Raw genomic sequence first — 23,151 nt, 5'->3', positions numbered from 1 at the left:
AACAAAAACTGTTCTAAACGAGGAACTTTATGAAAAGTGGCGTGTGAACTTGTGAAGTTTAGTGTCAATCAAAATAACTTGGATTTCGTATTATTCCATCATTACTGCAAAAAGGTATGCGATGGAAATTTTACCGTTAAAAGAATATTAGTTTAATGGAGTATTTTAAGTGCGCCCTCGATTTATACCTGTTTTGAATAAAATAAATAAATATAATTTAATACAATAAAATTATTGGCACCATAGTTTCTACTATGGATCCAAGAAGTAAAATATACGCTTTTATAGTTCGACTATGTCACTTATCATACGCATTCACTGCCATAAGCCCGCCATTGTGGATTCAATTAGGGTTGCATGAGACTTTAACTATGATCCAGTTTAACTTATAAGTTCTTTATATAGAAAACAATACTTGTTTTCAATGTTTTACTATAGAAAGATCTTCTAAACAGTTTTTTTTTTTATAAAACATATAGTAAACTCAGCTATAACGCTATTGTGTTTTAAAAGAGATACCGAAACCATTATTCCACAGTTCTGTGATATAAAAGAGTCATTGTGACGTATACGGCGATGAGATATAAAAGGCATTAGAAAACGACTATTAACGCTTTTCAAAGCTATATAAACGTATCCTGAAAACTTCATTATACAGCAAAATAGCTCTATAATGGTATTCATATCACTACTACAGTGTTAAATACTGTAGCAGTGTTTTCCAAAGCCACTATATCCCAAAATAGTGGTATAGTTAGGTTTTAATTTCTGTTAAAATACGACTACTAAAAATACTATAAGTGGCTTGTTGGGAACCTTAATAGCGCAAATTGATAGCATAACAGTGATTCCTAACACTATTATACAATAATATTGTTCTTAAGTAGGTTATTTGATCCTGTTATAGACCAGGCCTATAGCAGCTCTATAAAATGGTGATATAAACGTTTACATCACTTCCTAATAACACCTTTTAGCTGTATAACACAACAACTATAGCGGCTTGTCGGGAACCTTAATAGCGCTAATTGATTGCATAACAGTGATTTCTAACACCATTATATAATAATATTGTTCTATAGTAGTCATATTTGATCCTGTTATACACCAGGCCTATAGCGGCTCTATAAAATGGTGATATAAACGTTTACATCACTTCCTAATAACACCTTTTAGCTGTATAACGCAACAACTATAGCGGCTTGTCGGGAACCTTAATAGCGCAAATTGATTGCATAACAGTGATTTCTAACACCATTATATAATAATATTGTTATATAGTAGTCATATTTGATCCTGTTATACACCAGGCCTATAGCGGCTCTATAAAATGGTGATATAAACGTTTACATCACTTCCTAATAACACCTTTTAGCTGTATAACGCAACAACTATAGCGGCTTGTCGGGAACCTTAATAGCGCAAATTGATTGCATAACAGTGATTTCTAACACCATTATATAATAATATTGTTCTATAGTAGTCATATTTGATCCTGTTATAGACCAGGCCTATAGCGGCTCTATAAAATGGTGATATAAACGTTTACATCACTTCCTAATAACACCTTTTAGCTGTATAACGCAACAACTATAGCGGCTTGTCGGGAACCTTAATAGCGCAAATTGATTGCATAGCAGTGATTCCTAACACTATTATACAATAATATAGATCTATAGTAGTCATATTTGATCCTGTTATAGACCAGGCCTATAGCGGCTCTATAAAATGGCGATATAAACGTTTACATCACTTCCTAATAACACCTTTTAGCGGTATAAGCTTATAGAGCTAAAAGGTGTTACTGGAGGCTTTTATACGACAGGCGGTCACGCCGAAAACCTTTATACGACATCTATAGTAGCTTTTGGCGTCGAAAACCAAAATTATAGCACTAAAATGTTACTTGGGAAAATCTGGAAAAAAAATCCTGACAATGAAAAATTCAGTTGTTGGTTGATTTTGATCAGAGACAACAGGTAAAAACTAAAAAGCTTGTTTGGGGCTGTTGACGACATAGCCAAGGAGGTCAGCTTTCATTTACAAGGAGATCATAAGGAGCAATGCCCCGGAGTCGAACTTCGAACCTTACAAACCGCCAGAACCTTCACTTTTCTCCCTAACGAAGAAACATGAGGCAATATATTATATGGGGCACGATTTTATAAATAAATGTATTTTATAAAATTTGGCATTTTACTAACCATATTATATAGATAGCGTCTTGAGCGTTTGTGCATTTGGCTACATAGCCAAATGCACAAACGCTCAAGACGCTATCTATATAATCAATAATCTATATAATCTGGGTACCTACCCAGGGGAATAATAAAATTATTATTATTTAGAGCCTAATGTGTCCCACTGCTGGGCAAAGGCCTCCCCCCTCTTTTTCCACTCATCCCTGTTTGGAGCAACATCTGGCCAATCTTTCAAAAAGGAGTCCAAGTTATCCCGCCATCGCCGACGTGGTCTGCCGGTTCCCCGGTTTGACTCGTGGGGCTCCCATTCCGTGGTTATCTTGGCCCACAAGTCGTCCGGCATTCGGCAGACGTGGCCAGCCCAGTCCCATTTTAGCTTAGCCGCTTTTTGAGCTACGTCTATTATTTGAGTCTTAGAGCGCAGCGTGGTGTTTCGGACCCGGTCCCTTAACTTTACACCTAATATGCTGCGCTCCATAGCTCTTTGGCAAACCCCGAGTTTGGACTGCTGAGCTTTTGTCAAAGACCAAGTCTGAGCACCGTAGGTGAGAGCTGGAAGTACGCACATGTCCATGAGCCTACGTTTGAGTGACAGAGGTAGGTCTCCCTTCATCAAGTGCTTCATCGACCAATAGCTCTTCCAGGCGTTTTCAGTGCGTCTCTGGATCTCTTTGTCCTGTCGCGCCTGGAAAGAGACTATTTGGCCCAGATAAAGGTACTCCTGGACATATGCGATGTGTTCTCCGTTTATCTCAATCCTACGTTGTGTGCTTTGATTGGTCATGATCTTGGTCTTTGACATATTCATCTTTAGTCCAACATCGAGGCTTGCGTTGCTGAGGTCTTCTAGCATAAGACGTAGCTCAGATGCAGTTGAGGAGAACAAGACGATATCGTCGGCGAAACGAAGGTTGGTTAACCTCTTATCACCGACGATTAAGCCCCTCTCTCCCCAACGAGGCGCAAGTTTTTGGAACACATGTTCTAAAGTGTTCTAAAGTAAAATATAATAGTAAAATAAAGTATAATAAAATAAAAAAGTATTTTGTAAGAATTAAAATTATATTCCATCATAAATCAAACATTTTTTTAAAACAATCAGCATAGGCAGATATTAGGATCAACTACCCGTTTTATAAAATATCACGTTTCAATTTACGTTTAGGGTTTAACATTATAAAATTTATAAAAGCAGTTTCAGTACAGTCAGCAACAAATATCGTCAAGGAGTTCTTGTCTTTTGTTGCTGACTGTACAAACTGTACCTACCTGAATGCATTTCTTGTATATTGTGTCATTTACGATGGCGCGTGCCTTGGGTCAGTTTTTTCATGCTGTTAACCTTTTAACCGCTTTGAATTTTTCGCCGAGCCGAGTTCGTGTCGCCGGCGGTAGTATAAAGCATACAGGAATAACAAGGGAAGAGTTTTAGTTATTCCTAGTTTTAACTCCATACATCAGTAAATGCTAGTTATTTGTATAGGTATAGTTATAGTGACATCTAGCGACAATCACGCGACGAATAGCGTGAATTATCAGCACCATTACTCGATACTAGGTGTCAACAGTGTCTCGTCTGCCAAAAATTTAATATTAGAATAGTTTACAACTTATATAACAAGCACAAGGAATTGAAAACATAGTACTGATTAATACTATTGTAATATTAGCTAAAAATTGGTGAGCATTAGACTCTTCGTTCGTCGCGACATCTATTGACTAGTAGCAGTACTGATAATTTATGATAATTGACGCGCGATTGTCGCTAGATGTCACTATAACTATGCCTATACAAATAACTCGCATTTCGAGGGTTTACTGGTGAAACCCGATAAATAGAGATAATTTGTCCTTGAAATAATAAGTTTGTGGAAATTACACATAGATAGATAGATAGAATAGATAGATAGAATACTCTTTATTGGCACACCTCATAGTTCGAATTTTAAAAACCAGTTTGCTTAGCCTATCGGGTTTCACCAGTAAACCCTCGATTTACTGATGTATGGAGTTGCAAGTCTTCCCTTAACTTACCTCTTACCTCTATGGTACAAAGTTATAAAGAAGATTTGGTTTATTAATCAGATCTCGGCGAAATAAGCTAAATATTGTTTGTCTTATATACGGACTACAGCGGTTGAAGGGTTAAAAGCTACATTTGACGAATTAGCGCGTCATCGTTATTGACATGATATATATAGCGTACCTACATATTCCATTAGTAAAAAAAATTAAAAACTTCTAAACATAAACACTTAATATAAACTTTGTTGGCAGATACAATTTTCATAAAGCATATTATATTTACAGTAAACGGCGATAAATAATGCATATCTGTATGTATGTATGTATGTATAAGCTTTATTGTACATAAAGGAAACAAAAGAGACACAGTTACAGATCTGTCTTTGGAAAGAGACATCACATAAGCAAGAAAGAGACAATGCTCTACGAAGACGAAAAGCCGATGTGCATTATTTATGGCCGGGTACTGTACTGTACTTACTATCTCACAACCATGGGCCCGTTTCTCGAAAGGTACAAGCCCCCTGGATCCGCGCATGGCCGTAGCCGAATGGCATTTCTGCGACGCGAAACGGAAACGCCGCGAAAGGTAGTCGGGCTCTGTCGCGCCATTACGCAAGAACGATAGAGATAGATATCTACGAGCGTTTCGTTTCGTGAGCGTTTGTGCCATTCGGCTACGGGGCCTGTTGGGCCGACAGTCCACTATATATGATCATAGGTCTGTATGCCTCCCTTTTTCTCCACTGAAAGAACGCAGCCGGCGCGCGCGAAAGAGGGTAGATTGCGCGCTGTCTACGCAAGTTTGACATCCACCTGCCTTCTTCAGTTTTCCGTGATCATGTTGCATGCAACTGCGTCGAGATATCGGGAGCTCGACAAAAACTCTTATGTCAAAGGCAAACATCAAAGATGGCGCCATTTATATACCTATGTAAACCTATTGGATATAGGTCCTACATCCGATATCGGATCGGATAGTGTGAATATGCACTAAAAATAAGTACGAGATCTTTAAAAAGGAACGTATTATCTTACGCTGGACAGTTAGAATATGTCCTTAATTTTGGACACTGGTAGTAGCCTGCTGGTTCCCACATATCTGCCCAGCGTTGTCTGCTTGTATGTGCCTGAAACAGAAAGTTTTCCTTTTGTCTAAAATTGTCGAAACTAAAATATTAAAAAAAAACTGTTGAGGTTTTTTAATAGTTTATTTTTGTAAAATCATCACAACAAACGACGAATTTACCGAAAAATATCAGCGTCCTCACTTTGATGCAAATCAGATGAAAAAATACCAACTTAAATAAAAAAACACAACCTATCCCAAAGTTTGTCGGTAATTTTACAACCTGCGCTAGACCTTAAGCCTTTTAAAAAGCAAAAAAAAAATTATACTCTTTCATGACTTTTTGGGTCAAATAAATTTAGAAAAGGAATTTTGAATTTCAGAAAAAAATTAAAAATTAGCCCGGTTTGGTATTCTCAGTTCAGAAAATACAGGACAGGGGATTTGGTTGTAACTGGGCCAAAAGGCTTATCTACATTTCAATTTATTATACATACATAACAATACAGTAATACCCCGCTTTACGCGACCCCGTTTAGCGCAGATTCGCTATAACGCGACTTTTAAATTTTGATGGATCGGAAGCAAAACGCCACTCAGACAACATTAGATTGTTTTTTTAAAATTAAAATAGCACTCTATTATTGTTTTTTAAATGTAAAATGTTAAAGTTTCTTTAAACAAGCTATTTGATTGTAATTTTTCAAGTAAAATATAAACTTTTATCGGTTTGATTTTAAATTTAGTACCTTCATTAAGTAACCCCGATATACGCGATTTTCCCTGGAACGCATCACTCGCGTAAAGCGGGGTATTACTGTATTACCTACACTCAAATAAGAGTATAATTATTTTCTAGCAGTTTCAAACTTGAGTTGCAACCAAAACTCAATCAATGGTCATGATTGCCATGTAGAATTATTATACTCACATTGCAATAATACTAGCCCTTGTTCTCCGCCTCCTACGACTCCTTTTAGAACTCGTCGACACATTTGCTGTTTCTGAATCCATCACCGGCCTATCTTCTGGTTCTTTCTTAACAACTCGCTGTAGATGTTCTTCCCATGTGGGTTCCTTCTTTATAGCTACAGGTTCCTGTTTTATCTCTACGGGTTCCTGCTTTATCGTTATTGGTTCTTGTTTGATGGTTATATTTGCAGACGGACGTGGGTTGTTGTTGTTGTTATTGTTGTTCTGCCCCTTACCTTTAGGAGCAACTGAAAGTAAATAAAGTGTGTTAAATAGTAACTTATAACAGTTATAACTTTAATTAAGTATGTTTCACAATTTTTTCGAAATTTCAGCAATTATTTTCATCATGATTCTGAGCAGTAAGCAATAAGTATTTTATTTCTCTGTAAGTCATCTAATAGGCCAAGAAAAATTATATCAAGCAAAAATAAAGAAATAAATAAAAAAATTAAGCAAGAATTTATTTGACCCAATTATTTAATTGAATGCATTAGAATTTAGAAATTCTACTTTTATACTTGTATAAGTACAATATAAACAAGACGTAGTTTAAACTACTTACATTGCGGAGAACATCATTGGGAAGTCATGTCCTTTGTACCCGTTAATGGGAACTCTCCGGTTCTGGTTCGGGTGCATGTTGTAGCCATTCATTTGTCCATTGTAATAGCGACAATTTTGTATATAATGATTATTTCTACCACAGTAATTACAATACATTTGAGAATTATAATAGTTTCTATTTTGATTATAATTGTTATACTTCCTACGTTTATTAGGACCAGGACCGTTACCGTAATTGTTTGCCGGTCTTTTATTGTTAGGAACAGTTGATTCTTTCAACCTCTTAATAGCTTCCATTTCCATTTTGGCTTCATGATCCAGCAGGACAGTCTTTATAAACGCCAGATTAAATTGATCTTCATTAAGAAGTCCTATTTTAGAAATAGTTTCGCCATAAGAGACTGGTAGTGTCAATAACAGATAGCAAATTTTATCCATTTCGTCCAAATTTGCGCCCGAAACTAACAGTTTGGCTATTAATGTATCAAATGTTGTAAAATGCTGCAAAAGGCTTACGTTTGGCTGCAATTTCAAACTAAATAATTGCTGTCGTAAAGATAATTGCGCGCACAAGGTTCGCTTTTCATATAACTTGTCCAAGCGGTCTATGATAGATTTCGCGGTACAGCTGCCTTCAGCAACATGTAAAAACGCGTCGCCCAAAAAATTTACGATTGTACACTTTGCAACAGAATTTTTAGCAGACCACACGGCGTCCGGGTATGCTGGCGGAGGCTCTTCTATTACAAACAATACTTGGAGTTCCTCTAGAAGAGATTTTATGCGGATTTTCCATGCTCCATACCGGCTGCCGTTAAATTGTTCAATGTTTCTTCCCTTGAGCCATTCCATGTTTTCGGCTGATAACAAAGATAATCTTATAACCGCACACTTTTTAAAATCTCTAAAGCTCTATGAGCTGAACTAATAAAGTGTCTAATAACACTTGTTACGCGATCGCGAGTCGTTTGAACTTTTTGAAAAACTTGACGAAAAGAGTGTTTGCAAAAAACCACAGACAATCAATGACAGCACAGCATTGACAGCATCATGACAGCACGGTAAAAAAAATACCGATTAAAACATAGTACTCACGACTGTTGAACATAGAAATTAGATTTTTGACGTGATAACGTCTAATAACTCGTTACTACGGGCAGCATGCACGAAAAAGATGACGTCATTGTCCCGTTTCCCAATATAGCTTAAGCGCCATCTATTGGCGCGCGTTGGAACTAAGCGGCTGATCGATGCGCTCGGTATGGTTGTAGCGTGTGGCCTGAGTAAAGCACCACAGCTGCGACAGATGGCGCGCCCGTGTTTATTATTTTTGAGTGTTTGTAATTTAAAAACATGAAAGATTGCATTAAAATAAGCATCTTTTATAGAATGAAGTTGTTTGAAAAACCTACTTATTTAGGAGTTAGAGCAGTACGAAGTTGCGAATTTTCCCATAGTATTTACTAAGGCGCCAGAGACTTAATAAATTTACGATGATTTTTTTTACCAATATAACCTATGTTAATATTGATAAATCATATAGAACACGTTTAAATAAGGATGTTTTGTTATATACACTTTTTCTTCTCCATTAATATTTACTGAGATATTAGGGTTCTAAGATTAGTAAATGGCACTAGCACTTTAATAAAATTAACGCGTGTCTCGCAAACGGTCTAGGATACAAAATGACGACTTTTATATAGGTATAGGTTAGGTTCGTTAGGTATCTTCAAACGGCCGAAGGCTCCTATTCTGTGCAGTTTCTGTAATAAGCGGGGCTATGTCGATATCGCTTTCTGTCTCTGGCGCCTTAGTAATGCTACGGGAAAATTTTGCAACTTTGCACCACTCTAACTCCTAAATTAGTAGGTTTTAAAAAAAACTTTAATTTATAAAATATGCTTATTTTAATGCATATCTCTATTCGTAACAGGAATGGTTGGTCTTCAAACTCTAGAAACCAGACGGAAACTGCTGCATACACAGACCAACCCCTATAGACATCCATTACAAGACGACTCGCGGTCGCCAGCCTTCCTAGTATTTGCACTGATATAAGCGCGGGCGCTCGCTGTGCCTCAGCGACCAAGTAACAGACCCGATAGCAGCGCGTGTTTTTCGCAGTAAAAAAATTGAAAAAGGGTATTTTGATGTCTTAAAGATGTCCACCTGTAGTGTGAAATGGTGTGGAAAGGTAACAAGAAGCTCAAATTTAAAAACAGACGTCATTACATTCCACATAAAAGTCATATTTATAATTTATTCAGAGCCGGCATAGGTCAACTTACATTGGCCACTTACGCGTCAGTAGAGGGACAGTCCCTTTCATCTGGCGCGACTGCCCGCCGTCCTTGAAACGGCCAATCACAGCGCGCTTATAAACATTCCCCGCCCGCTCCTCGCACCCCTGGCACTGGTGACTCGTATCGCGAACAAAATATACAAGATTGCTACTCTATAGGAGGTTCTCTGTGGCTGCATATTATGCATTACCGCCAACTGTTAAGAGGGCTTTCGTTTTAAAAATAGTGAAATCGCAACCGAGCGCTCTATCATACCGTGTGTGGTATCAAATTAAAGGGCTTTGCGAGTAGTTTATAAATATATATCACATTATAGGACTTTTTCTACTTGGTCTAACAAAATATGAGAAAATGTCCAAAAGTGGTAATAATTGTACCGGTGAAGGCTCGTTTTCAAAAAATTGGCAAAAATCAATAATAGCAATTTATAATCACTAAGGCATAACAGCAATTTAAGTAAACGTTGCAGATTAATTTAGTACTAAACTTACTTCGATGTGTTGTAGATTTTCAAAGAAATTGTCACTTAATTTTAGGTAATTTCTGAAAAAATTGAATTCGCCTTAGGCTAGTTTACTCTTTTTCAAAAACTTAAAATAAAAATCTAGTCTGAAATGATTGTGGTACAGGATATACGAATTATAAATTTACCCGTTTTAATATTCAAAATTGTCCAAATTTTACAAATAAGACCGACTCATTCAGCTCTATACGTGCGTTTTTCTAAACGTGCATTAGAGAAAAATTCATAATTAATTTAGTAAGTTAGTTTTCAAAAATCCAGTCTTATAAAAATCAAGATAATAAGATGCTCTAACTGGAACTTGAATTAAATAAATCTATTGGATAAAGGAAAGTGTAGTATTTCACCGACTAAAACTATCAATTTTACATTCTTTTGACGTTTTTTTTGAAAGCAGCCTTAAAATAAGTGCCTTCTTACAAACACTAACATACCAGGACACCGAAAACCTTTTATCATGCTTAAAATAATAATCCTAAAAGTACAACGTGTTAAGCTCCCTATACACCCGTCCCGTCCCCCTCCTACACATTACTTACGACACACACACACACACACACACAGACAAACACACACACACACACACACACACACACATATACACACTGACTGTTATGGCCTAACTCATAATGACACATGCCATTTAATTTAGTAGGCTTCCTTCTCTTTTCCTTTCTGTATTGTCTTGATCCTTCTTTTTACCTTTTGTTTTATATACCTACTTACTACTGTCACATCTCGGACACTGGCGATCAAATTTATTTTATTTATTTTATTTATTTACAAAACATGTTAACAGCATAACAGTCGAAACTAAATCACTGCTAACTACATAGAATAAAACATACAACACAGCAACAGTAAATAACAACAAAAGATATCTAAACACAATTTATCTTACCTACATTTTAACTGTAGTAGGCCTTGCATCAATCCTCTCACAGAACTTCAGACACTCATCACGCACAACAACCTGTCTGCTTGCAAATAAGTCGCACTGAGGGGCTGATGCGAGGAACGCATTCAGGAGGACCAAGGAACGCACCAGAGGGGAATTCCTGCGCGCTACAGTACGTGAAGCCGGGACTGCCAGTAGGCAACGGTCCCGAGGTCTGAAATCAATTCTGGTCTTTGAGGGGACGTACAGACGCACCATTTGCTCCACCAGTTCGGGGCAGTCCGACTCCCCACGCAGGACGCTACAGGCAGTAGTGAGAAGTGCATGATTACGTCTTACCTCCAGAGAGAGAAAACCCAGCACACCCAGCAAGAATTTGGTGGGATATAAAAACGGGTAGTACCCATACATTTTTTTATAAAGGGATCGTAAGAACACTTTTTGCACTCTCTCTAGAAGTAAGACGTAAGATGCTTCGTAAGGGTTCCAAACGACGAAGGCCGACTCGACTTTGCTTCTCACTAGTGAATTGTAAAGGATCTTTAATGTATCGGGGTCATTAAAATCCCTAGAATTCCTAATAATAAACCCCAACCTCTTATAACAGTCGCGCACCAATGAGGTAATGTGATCATGAAAGTTGAGGCTGGAGTCTAAGATTACGCCTAAATCTCGTATGGAATTGACACGAGTAATAGTCTCAGAATCCAGAAAATATTCACAGATAAGGGGATTACGAGCTCGGCTAAATGTAAGGACTGCACATTTTGATGAATTAAAAGTCAGCCTATTTTTTACACTCCATAAGTGAACTCGGTCTACGTCATCCTGGAGAGATAAACAGTCAGAGATGTTTTGCACGCCGTAAATAATTTTGAGGTCGTCAGCGTAAAGCAAACTTCTCGCAGACCTAAGAACAGATGGTAAATCGTTGACCATAATTCCAAAAAGCAATGGCCCAAGAATCGATCCCTGACTGACGCCAGATAGAGTCTGATAGGTCTTTGATACAAAGCATCCATGCTGTACGTACTGTAGCCTGTCACGCAAATAGCTAGCGAAAAAGCGGAGCAGCTGGGGGAAAATCCAATTTTACACAGCTTACTCAGTAACACATCGTTATCTACTCGGTCGAAGGCTTTTTTAAAGTCAAAATACAGCACATCTACCTGTATGCCTTTATCCAAATGATCTGAGATGGTGTCAGTCAGGGTTAATAAATTCGTTTCAACCGACCGGCGAGCCCTAAAGCCGTGCTGAGAGTCACAGAGAAAAGGCTTAATTTGCGGAGCTACTAGTCTATTTATGGTAGACTCATACAGCTTGGCTATCGAAGACAGGATGGCAATAGGTCGATGGTCCTCGACACGAGTTGAATTACTCACTTTCGGAATAGGTCGCACTCTCGTAACTTTCCATTGACTTGGATACTCCCCTAAAGTATAGGCTAAGTTAAATATGTGCACTAGAGGAGCAATGAGCCATTCCTTGCAACCTTTTAATACATAAGCCGGGAGGTTGTCCGGCCCCGGAGAGCTCTGAGGCTTTAAATGTTTAATTGACATTTCTATATCTAGTGGGGTAAACCGAGCAATATGGATATATTGAGAATCGTGACTGCGATCCTCATGAATAGCACTCCGATAGTCCAAACTAGGTTCATTAGGCAAGAATACAGACGAGAAAAAATCTGCAAAAGCTTGTGCCGCCTCCCTCCCCTGGTATTCCCTTCCATCATAGGTAACTTGCGCCTCAAAACCTCCTTTGGCTTTTAGACTACCGATATGTTGCCAGAAAGAGCGAGGCAAATATATGAAAGAGGCGCGTTCCTTTTAAATCGATGCGTTCCTAGCACACATTCTAAGCTCGTGTAGGTGAACGCGTACCATGCTTGTATGAGTGAGATATGACAGGTCGATTGTTCGCGTTTTTGACAGGCGGTAACTGTCAGGTAACTGAGAGGGGGTGGGCGTCACTTTCAGCGGGGAGCGGGAGTGGCCATACTGTACGATAGTACTCTTTATTATACTGTGCTACTGTTTAAGATTTCATATTGCTCATTTTTTTTTTTTTTTTTTCTCTAAGATTAATTGTTATTTTTCCAAAGTGCTATATTTAAAGTGTTATATTTTCCTATTGCTGTTACCACCGTTACCAATTTAAGAGCTCACACCTTAGTAGGAAGAATCACTGACTCCCGAGTCACAGGCTTGACCTAGTTCGGGAGGCAGAGGCTCAACCCCTTACCTAATTGTGTTACAAACCTAATACATAAGTATGTTTCGTGTTACTATCATTATATATGAAATGTAATGTATGGTTTAAAGCAATAAAAAATATTTTTCAAATATTTTTCATTTTTCAACTGTTTCACCATAGAGTAGATGACGCATCCGTGCTTGAGAGAATGGGGCTGCAAGTGCCAAGAGCGAATGTGGTGGTTGGCATGCCGGGCGCGGTGCCGGCGCGGCGGCGGCGGCGCCTGTTCGCGGCGGCCGGCGCACCGCTCGAGCCCGAGCTGCTCTTAACCGCATCATGTTGGAGACAGACGATATTGACATATTTGCTGATAGTGTTGGTGTGTTTTACAGAAAACTCTTAAGGTTCATAGACTCTACACTCCTTAGGTGATTAATGTAATAACCATAGTTTAACTTTTAAGTGTGTGCTTTTATTTATGTCAATTTAACATGTACATTAAACTACCGTCCGTAAACCGACTTTACAGACAACCAATTTTTTTTTCTATAGTCTGTTAAGTCGTTTCCGAAACCAGAAGTAGGGTAAGGTGGGCAACAGAGAACCAGTGGTACACAAGGAACCAACGGTTTTATTCGAAAATGCGACGTTGCCAAACTGCACTGCGAACATAGGCACGCGCCGCTAAGGTTCCCCCGCTCGCTCCCCAGTCGGCGGCCGGTCCGCGTTGAAATTGCACGTGTAGTGAAGTTTTTTGTGATTTTGGACAAGAAAACAGAAAAAAATTAAGTATTTAGTTTTTTATTTTCTCAGAATGTAGTTATGTTTGATTTATCTAATTAATCAGTTATGCGGAGTGACTATTTCTCTATCTTTTTGACATTCACTGATGCGGCTTTCTTGTGCCGTTTATTTATTACCGAATTTAAAAAGTGAAAATGTATATCTAGCACACATTGAACCACAAGGCTAGAGTACTCAATGAACCAGGAGGTTCTCTAGGTAATTCTCTAGTTAGCCTTTGGAAGGTCTATTTTGTACAACTTTTGCCATGTTTAAGAGTTAATATAAATATATCTAATATAACGTTACTATATAGTACAAAAATATATGATAATACATATATTATTTAAGTTTTTTGAAGTGCAAGACTTTATTTTTCATATAACGAAGAATATTGTGACGATTACATTAGTAAACTACTCTTAGTTTAAATAAATAAGCATTTTTGACATTGTAAATGTTGTGTTTATTAAATTGCCCCATATTTACCTAAATCAGTTTGTATATTTTGCAATTATTTATCAAAAACTATGCAATTATATAATGGTAGGTTCATTGTGTACTAGGCCGGTTCATTGAATACATAGTACCGGTTCAGTCTGTACCAGAGATTGTACACAATGAGCCATTGTTCATCTTTTAAAAAAACTAAAATATCTCGACTTCTATTCAGTTTTATTAAAAAATAATGATGAAAATTTAGAGCTAGATAAATAACAAATGCACTGAATAAAAAAAAAAATAATTTGGACCTATTATGACTGACTTATTAAGATTTAAATTTTTGGTGGCTCATTGTTGGCAACCTCACCCTAAACGACAAAATTAAAAATATAATTGCGAATGTTTTTCTTCCATTTGAAATTAGAATTTCACGCCTTTTTCTCAAACCGGTGTGACCGATATATTATTTAAGTCTTTATATATATTTTTTTTAAATTGCCACCTAAAGCACAGAATATAGGTACACCGTGTTTTTTTTTTGTTTTCCGTTCAATTCGACATGCAGTTAGGTTCATCATCAGGAACCACCCTGTATATCGCTTTTTGTTAAATTCGAAAAAAAATGTTTTTTTTTCGTTTCCATACAGTCATAATAAGAGCATCTTTTTTTGCCACTTTTATGAAGTGTGATATTTAAAAAAAAAAATATGTTATTTCTACTCAGAATTACTAGCCTTTTCAATCCTAGTAGTTAAAAAAATTGTCCCATACGATTTTTTTCTTATTTTGTTACCATTTTCCGTACATGTTGTATGGGGTAACAAAAGAGGAAAGTAAAAAAAAAATGTATGGAAATTCTGGGACACTTTTTGTCTCCCAGTGAGATTGAAAGTACTCGTGATTCTGAGTACAATTGACCTAAAATTCCTTAAAACAATCAAAAAAATTTTATTGGCAAAAAAAAAAGAAATGCTCATAAATGGATTAATTAGTGTGAGAATTGAGAGGACCTAAATCATAACATTAAAGTCATTTTCAATTTTTTGACGGCACATGTCAAAACAAGTAACATTAGGAAGTGGTAAGGGATGACACACGTGTTCAGTCATTAATTTGTGTTTAATAATTCGATAACCGTAAGAATTAAGAGAGTTTCTTAGAGAAATTGATTGTATTTGAACTAAAGAATCTTCCCTTAAAGTTAACGGAAATCAATAAAAACAGGGTGTATAATAGTAAAAGTACAGAAGGCCCTTAGATATTCACAAAATGCCGCCATTCTAAATATTTTTAACTACAAACGGACCGCACGCAAGTAGCCGACATTGAATTCTATTGTACCGCGCGAAGGTCATCAGTGTCATCACCACTGAATGGGCCGCAAACTCGTGCCCGGCATGTACTTGTTGCGCGGCGATAGAATTCTCGGATTGAGCTGCCCCTGCCTAGAGCATATTTTTATCGACAGTATTGACAGAGTCGCGATGCCAGTGTATAATTAGCTTCAAATGCTTTGCAAACAGTGTATAAGAACGAAGAAAACTATAGGTAGCATAAAGAAAAGGAATTACGTTCTTAACTGAAATGTTTACTAAAATCGGAGAAACAATCGTGAATAACTGAACAATAAATTTTGCAACTTGCGGTCATCTTTCTCTGTTATTATAAAACACAACTTAATTAAGAGTGACCAAGGGGCAAGGAGCAATTTGTAGTGACGGTACCTCAAATGCAACTTATAAAGAAACATTCGGGCATGTAAAAAATTAAAATGTCCAATTTGAAACGTAGACCTTCGCTGGCGCTCGGTCAATAAAGAATGTTCAATTGTTCATTTATACTCTGTCAAACAAGTCTGTCAGTAAATAAGAACAAAGAAAACTATAGGTATCCTTTTCTCTATCACCCTAAAGAAAAGGATGCATATAGTTTTCTTTGTTCTTATTTACTGACAGACTTGTTTGACAGAGTATAGAGAAACGAAATTTTCTTACGTCTGCACTTAGCCTAATAAAAATCTTTGGTCCAAACTCCAAAGGTGCAAAATCTATCCCAAAAAAAATTAACCATAAAATTGTGATGACGGTACCTCAAATGCAACTTATAAAGCTAGGAACACACTACGCGGACGTCCGTCGTGAATCGACCGCGGACGGGAATCTGGACAATGGAAATACACATAAAGCTCGGAACACACTACGCGGACGTCCGTCGTAAAACGACCGCGACCGCGACCTATCAGTGTGCACGGAACAAAACATCCAGAGAGCCAGATTTCGATCGGACGTCCGTGCGCTCAAGGCCACGTCCGCGTCCGTCGACCGATAGTTTGCACGGTTATGTGTATTTCCATTGTCCAGATTCCCGTCCGCGGTCGATTTACGACGGACGTCCGCGTAGTGTGTTCCTAGCTTAACCGTGCAAACTATCGGTCGACGGACGTCGACGTGGCCTTGAGCGCATGGACGTCCGATCGAAATCTGGCTCGCTGGATGTTTTGTGACCGTGCATACTGATCGGTCGCAGTCGCGGTCGATTTACGACGGACGTCCGCGTAGTATGTTCCTAGCTTAAAGAAACATTCGGACATGTAAAAAATTAAAATGTAAATTTGAAACGTAGACCTTCGCTAGCGCTCGGTCAATAAAGAATGTTCATGTAGAAACGAAATTTTCTTACGTCTGCACTTCATCATCATCATCATCATGTCAGCCCTTTATCGCCCACTGCTGAGCATAGGCCTCTCTTCTGGTAGTTCTAGTACGCAATGTATCCCGGTCCTGAGCTAGTCTCATCCAGTTGTGACCCGCAACCTTGCGGATGTCGTCCACCCAACGAGCTAACGGATGCCAAGCGCTTCTTACGTCTGTAAGCGGCCACCATTCCGTTAACATTTTAGTCCACCTACCATCACGTCTGTACTTAGCCTAATAAAAGTCTTTGGTCACATAAACGTCACCGATTTCTCTTCTCCGAGGACATCACTATTACCGTCATAAAAATGATAAAATCAATGCGAAGAGTACTGCACTAACGTCAAAGTTGTTTTGTTTATGTGTCATATTTGCCGTTATTTTTCTGTATTAGCCGTATTTGGCTTCATGAAAAAATGTGTGATTTCAACGATAGCTCTTTGAAATTAACAGTAAAATGGAATGGAAAGGAGTTTAATATCCCGGAGTTCTCTCCGTCGGATTCCGTAGCGATGTTGAAGATCGCAATCGAAAATGCTACAGGCGTCCGTCCGGACCGACAGAAATTACTCAATGTCAAGTTCCAGGGTAATTATGCATTTTTGGAATGAAATTTGTTGCTGAAAACCTGGCTGAAATGTTAATTGATTGGTATCAAAGTTACTTCATGTTATTTTTGAGAGGAGAGGTTGGTTTACATAACATGATGTTGCTTTCCGTTCGGCTTTCTAAATCGTCAGTGTGTTCTCAGAATCGTGTGAGATTACAATGTATTACACATGGCGCAATATGTTGCTTCGAAATTTGTGCAACATTTCAGCGTGCTTGTTTTTAAATCACTCATTATGCTGACATGCAATGCAAATCCTCTTTATTGTACAACCTCAAAATCAATTTACAAACAAAGACAAAGATAAACAACTGGCGGGCCGGATGGTTGAAAAGTAATCGTTTCCAGGCAGGTTTTCTAGCCTTGTTGCTAGTATAATCAGCTATCTTTTAGACAACATATAAGTAGTGCAAATAAAACTCGAAATTCAAACACGCGCACAAGAGGACACAACATAAAACTTGTAACAACAAAGCACAAAACAAATATCGGTAAAAACTTCATTACAAACAGAATAGTGCAAGCTTGGAACAAATTACCCTCTGAAGTTGTGAACTCTACCAGTGTTAATCAATTTAAAAATAGACTAGACAAACTATCTAAGTAGTGAAATCGTGCAAAGTGAACTATGATTTAGACGCACCAGCATCAGCTGCCTGTCTAAAACGAAATAATAATAATACCACTCATGATGAAAGAGTGTCAGATCTATGCGAGGCATACTAAAGACCGTGTTAGATAAGTATGATATCATGGAGAACAGATGCTGCAACCCTGGTACAGCATATACACCATGTTTTTATTGTTTTCATTAAATTCCACACACAGTTAAGTTCATCATCAGGAACCACTCTGTATCACTTTTCGCTAAATTCGAAAAAAAATTACAGGCAAAGTGGCAACAGACAACTACACTCTGGCCGAGTTGAACCTGAAGCCGAACCTCAAGATCATGATGATGGGGTCGCTGGAGGAGGCCATCCAGGGGGCGCAGACCAAGCCTGAGGGGGGAGACGAGGTGGTCAACGACTTGGATATCGAGGAGGAGGAGGTGGATGTGGAGAATCAAGAGGTATATAAATGTTTTTAACCAACGACAGGGTGTTATAAGTTTGACATGTCTGTCTGCCTGTTTGTGTATGTGCCTGTCTGTGGCATCCTAGGTCCCGAACGGATGAACCGATTTAGATTTAGTTTTTTTTTGTTTGAAACCTGAATTAGTCGGGAGTTTTCTTAAGCCATGTTTGATGGAAATTGGTCCACTTCGTGGAAATTTTTTCAAAATTTAAAGTTTGTGGTTAGGTTATATTAGACATTAAAGTATTTCTTAAAATGAAAATGATGATGAATTATAAGAATTCTCAATATTATTTGTTTAGAACTGTACCTCCCTATATCTGTAATTTATTAGACTTTGTGGTGACAAGTTAAGAATTTCATCAATTTTCCTCTCATGCTGTGTAGTAGTCAACTGTGGGATATACAGTAAAGAGTAGCGCTGAAACTTTAGCAGTTTCATGTGCTCTGTTTACTTTTTTGGGAATATAGGCGTGAGGTTATGTATGTATGTTAATATTACTGTGTATGGTGTATATCTTTTATAGATTTTTGCTATTCAAATTTAAATTGGTTCATGATGAGTTTGAACAGATTTTGTCACTATTGAAAAAAATCTCATACTAGGCTTTAGTTGATAAGAGCATTTACATATGAACAATTTTCTTTTATTGACAGATGAAGATACAAGTTTTTTTCAAAGTAGTGACAATTTAGAATTTTCTCTATTGTAAAATACCTATAGTGTTAAGTATTTAAAATAACTCCTTGTAATATGTCTATTATTACTAATTAAAAAAAATGTTCCAGGTATACCTAGCTAAAATAAACAAGCGTGTGAAAGACTACAAGATCAATGTGCTGAACGAACCTCGGCCGGACAAGAAGCTGCTAGTCCTAGATATAGACTACACACTGTTCGACCACAGATCAGTCGCTGAAACAGGTATGCATGGTTTTTGTAGCTTATTTAAGGTAAAAGAAGCAGTAAGAAGGTAGATAGTATCCTAATAGAGTAGAGAAGTGACACTTTGATCCCCCTAGATAGGAAGAAAAAGTCATGTGTGAGAAACAATTATGTGAAATGTATATTATTACAAGCAGCGGCCCCGCCCCTAAGAACTAAAATTAAATCATAAAAATGGTCATAATAAGTCCATAGTATCCGTAATAGCTAATAGACATATATCAGAGAATGAGTATGCACAACATATTCGATTAAACCATTTGCGATGTTGGCGATTTGATTACCAAATATCGTCATACTTCAATCAAATGAAACCGCATGAATATCTGTTCAGTAGTTTTTGAGTTTATCAACACAGATAGACGCGCGGCGGGGGACTTTGTTTCACAAGGTGTAGCATGTTGAATGAGTCTCGTGTTGATTTTGAGGCCACAAGATGATAGTCCCTTCATTTTATTCACGCACACTCGTGATTTGTATTTGCAGCAAATGTCATAAAATCGTCAAATCAGTAAAATTATAATGTTTACTTATCTTTGCTAACTTACCTTGGTTCACACTTATTATACTATTCCAGGTTACGAACTAATGCGTCCCTTCCTCCACGAATTCCTGACCTCGGCCTATGAGGACTACGATATAGTGATCTGGTCTGCGACCGGCATGAAATGGATAGAAGAGAAAATGAGGTTATTGGGTGTCTCCACGCACCAGGATTATAAGATCATGTTCTACCTTGACTACTTGGCTATGATCACGGTGCATACGGCCAAATATGGTACCATAGATGTAAGTATGGCTTGGACCCATTTATACTAATCAGTTTTTAACCCCCGACGCAAAAACGACGGGGTGTTAAGTTTGACGTGTCTGTCTGTGTGTGTGTCTGTCTGTGGCATCGTAGCTCCAGAACGTATGAACCGATTTGGATTTAGTTATTTTTTGTCTGAAAGCTGAGTAAGTCGGGAATCTTAGCCATGTTTCATGAAAATCGGTCTACTATCCACCTAAGTATTTCCTCCGGTATCCAGTACCTAAGTATTTTTTTACTGTACTTTTTCCCACAGACATGATGCCTACAATTTTTCTTTTTTGTTTTCAAAATGTGTATAGACATGATGATGATGATGATTTTATCCTGTTGTCCCTCATCAGGGGGACCTCATAGGGCTCTCAGGAAGGATTTCCACTGTTCCCGGTCCAGACATAATATCATGATATTAAAATAAAGAAGCATGTCATTTGTTCTTATAAAAAATAAAAACATTTTACTTGAACAATTCAAGAAGTAACTTACTGCATTTGAGTTTTAACTAAAGTTAGCATTTGGATGGTTATTATAGTATGAATCTTCTGAGATGGTTTTTTTGGCTTTTGCCGTAATCCGTTAAACAAAAGTTGCTTTTTAACTACACTGATAGCTAGCGGGGTTGTGGACTGTTATTATTGACGTGAAATTGAAAACATGTAATACTTTATGCACTAATTTTAATTATTGGTAAACAAACACAAGCTTAAAGTTTCGTGACAGAAGGCAGACTGAACACCGATTGATTATATTTCATAACATGAGGACAGTTTTTGAAAGTGACATAATTTTAAACTATGAAGGAGGTCGCGCACCAGCCAGTCGCCAACATAACTGTGACTTTAGCGCGTGCCGTGGAGACGGGAGCTAGCCGCCGCGAATAATAGAAACAAAAGCTATTATTTAAACAGATTACGGCAAAAGCCAGAAAACCATCTCAGAAGATTCTTACTAGGGATGGGCCGAATATTCGGTAAGTATTCGGTATTCGGCATATTCGCCAAGATTTTCAATGTTCGTATTCGGCCGAATAATTCGGTAACATTGCCGAATATTTACCGAATAAACAAAGTAAATAACTAATCGAAGTTTTTCGTATTTCTTTGGATAATGAGCTCCCATTTTAGTAGTTTTCTAAGGAACTACTAAAAAGAGTTAATTAATACATCAAAATATGTTTAAAAAAACCGTAGTTTAAGAGTTGAGAAGAGTTCAGAGTTGTTTTAACTAAGTTTTAGTTATCCACTAAATCATAAGAACTTAGTTGTAGTAACATATGTAACCATTATCATTTATCAATCATTTCATAGTTTTACTGAACATCCGCTTTAAAAATATGGCGTAACCGAATATTCGGCCGAATGTTCGGTTCGGTAGGAGCTGAACCGAATATGTTTGGCCGAATATTTGTATTCGGCAAAGTCCATATTCGGCCCATTTCTAATTCTTACTATAATAAGATCCATTACTTGACTTTTACAGGTTTTTAATAAAAATATTTACAAATCTTTCCAGGTAAAACCACTAGGCGTAATATGGGGCAAATACCCGCAATACAGCTCAAAAAACACCATAATGTTCGATGACATCCGGAGGAACTTCATCATGAACCCAAAGAGCGGTCTCAAGATCCGACCATTCCGCCAGGCCCATCTCAACCGAGACAAGGACCGAGAACTTTTACACCTATCTACGTACCTCCGGGACATTGCTCAGTATTGTGAGGACTTTGATACGTTGAATCATAAGAAGTGGGAGAAGTATAAGCCCGATAGGAAGCACCATGCAAGTAAGAGGAAAGCGGAGGACAGTGGCTCCGGGACGCCTAAGGAATGACGGTAGGCGAGCGTTTATGTTTTTAATGTTATGTTGATTGCTTAGAGGAATAAGTAAAGGGCAGAGTTTTAACCATACATCAGTAAATGCAAGTTATTTGTAGTGACATCTAGCGTCAAATAGCGTAAATTATCAGTACCACTACTCGACACTAGGTGTCAACAGTGTCGCGTCTGCCAAAAATTTGTGATATCTAGCGCCATTCACGCGTTAATCACGCGTCATCTAGCGTAAATTGTCAGTACTGTTACTTTTCAATAGATGGCGCGACGAACAAAAAGTCTAATGCTCAACAATTTTTAGCTAATATTACAATAGTATTAATCAATACTCTGTTTCAATTCCTTCTGCTTGTAAAATGTTTTAATATTACATTTTTGGCAGACTCAACACTTTTCGGAATTTATGTGCCAAATGTCATTTGATATTTGCCAGTCGCTTTTCGGTGAAGGAAAACATCGTTGCATTAAAATATTATTAAAATTATAATAATATTAAAATTTATATAAATATAGATACAAAAACTATAAAATGATTTGTTTTGTATATTTTGTAGCTGCGCTCTCTCGGAAGGGTCTCCACGGAAGACCAGCGTCAGGGTCCTCCAGGGTCCCTTGGCATGAAGCTGAGTGGAGACCATTTCAGTTAAGCTTTAATACAATAATATTTATTATGTTAGTATTATTAGTTAAGTTTAAATTAAGCGTTTTTGAATAAAGTTCTTCTATTCTATTCGTGAGGAAACCGGACTAATTCCAATAAGGCCTAGTTTACCCTTCGGGTTGGAAGGTCAGATGGCAATCGCTTTCGTAAAAACTAGTGCCTTTGCCAAATCTTGGGATTAGCTGTCAAAGCGGACCCCAGGCTCCCATGAGCCGTGGCAAATGCCGGGATAACGCGAGGAGAACGATGATGATGGCAGACGCAACACTTGGCACTTAGTGTCGAGTAGTAGTACTGATAATTTAAGCTATTTGACGCGTGATTGATGCGTGAATAACGCTAGATGTCACTACAAATAACTTGTATTTACTGATGTATACTTATGGAGTTACATTACAACCCTTCCCTTACTTATTCCTCTATGGTTGATTGGGTGTTGTAAAAACAGTATTACTCTTTATTATTTCGCTGATAATGATTGATAAAGAAGATATGTTCGGAAAAAGCGTCGTCGAATAAATGAGGCCCTGT

At 37.7% G+C, this 23,151-nt stretch overlaps 1 protein-coding gene and 1 long non-coding RNA gene across 2 annotated transcripts; one reads left to right on the top strand and one right to left on the bottom strand.

Annotated features, from left to right (window-relative positions):
• Positions 1–4,848: 4,848 nt before the first annotated feature.
• On the bottom strand, positions 4,849–7,835 carry LOC125238393. Its single transcript, XR_007178439.1, has 3 exons — positions 6,833–7,835; positions 6,227–6,515; positions 4,849–5,356 (listed from the first exon to the last, which is right to left on the bottom strand). It is a non-coding gene; the product is annotated as an uncharacterized LOC125238393 (long non-coding RNA).
• A 9,207-nt stretch (positions 7,836–17,042) lies between these two features.
• LOC125238410 (ubiquitin-like domain-containing CTD phosphatase 1) lies at positions 17,043–22,041 on the top strand. Its single transcript, XM_048145736.1, has 5 exons — positions 17,043–17,268; positions 18,181–18,362; positions 19,157–19,292; positions 19,891–20,102; positions 21,637–22,041. Exons 1-5 carry the CDS (start codon positions 17,097–17,099, stop codon positions 21,955–21,957), a joined length of 1,023 nt encoding a protein of 340 aa, XP_048001693.1. The 5' UTR covers positions 17,043–17,096; the 3' UTR covers positions 21,958–22,041.
• Positions 22,042–23,151: the final 1,110 nt, after the last annotated feature.

Source organism: Leguminivora glycinivorella, chromosome 23 (genome assembly GCF_023078275.1).
Source record: "Leguminivora glycinivorella isolate SPB_JAAS2020 chromosome 23, LegGlyc_1.1, whole genome shotgun sequence".
Taxonomy (NCBI): Eukaryota; Metazoa; Arthropoda; class Insecta; order Lepidoptera; family Tortricidae; genus Leguminivora; species Leguminivora glycinivorella.
The sequence above is the reverse complement of the archived record's forward strand: the minus strand, read 5'-3'. Positions and strand labels throughout refer to the sequence as shown.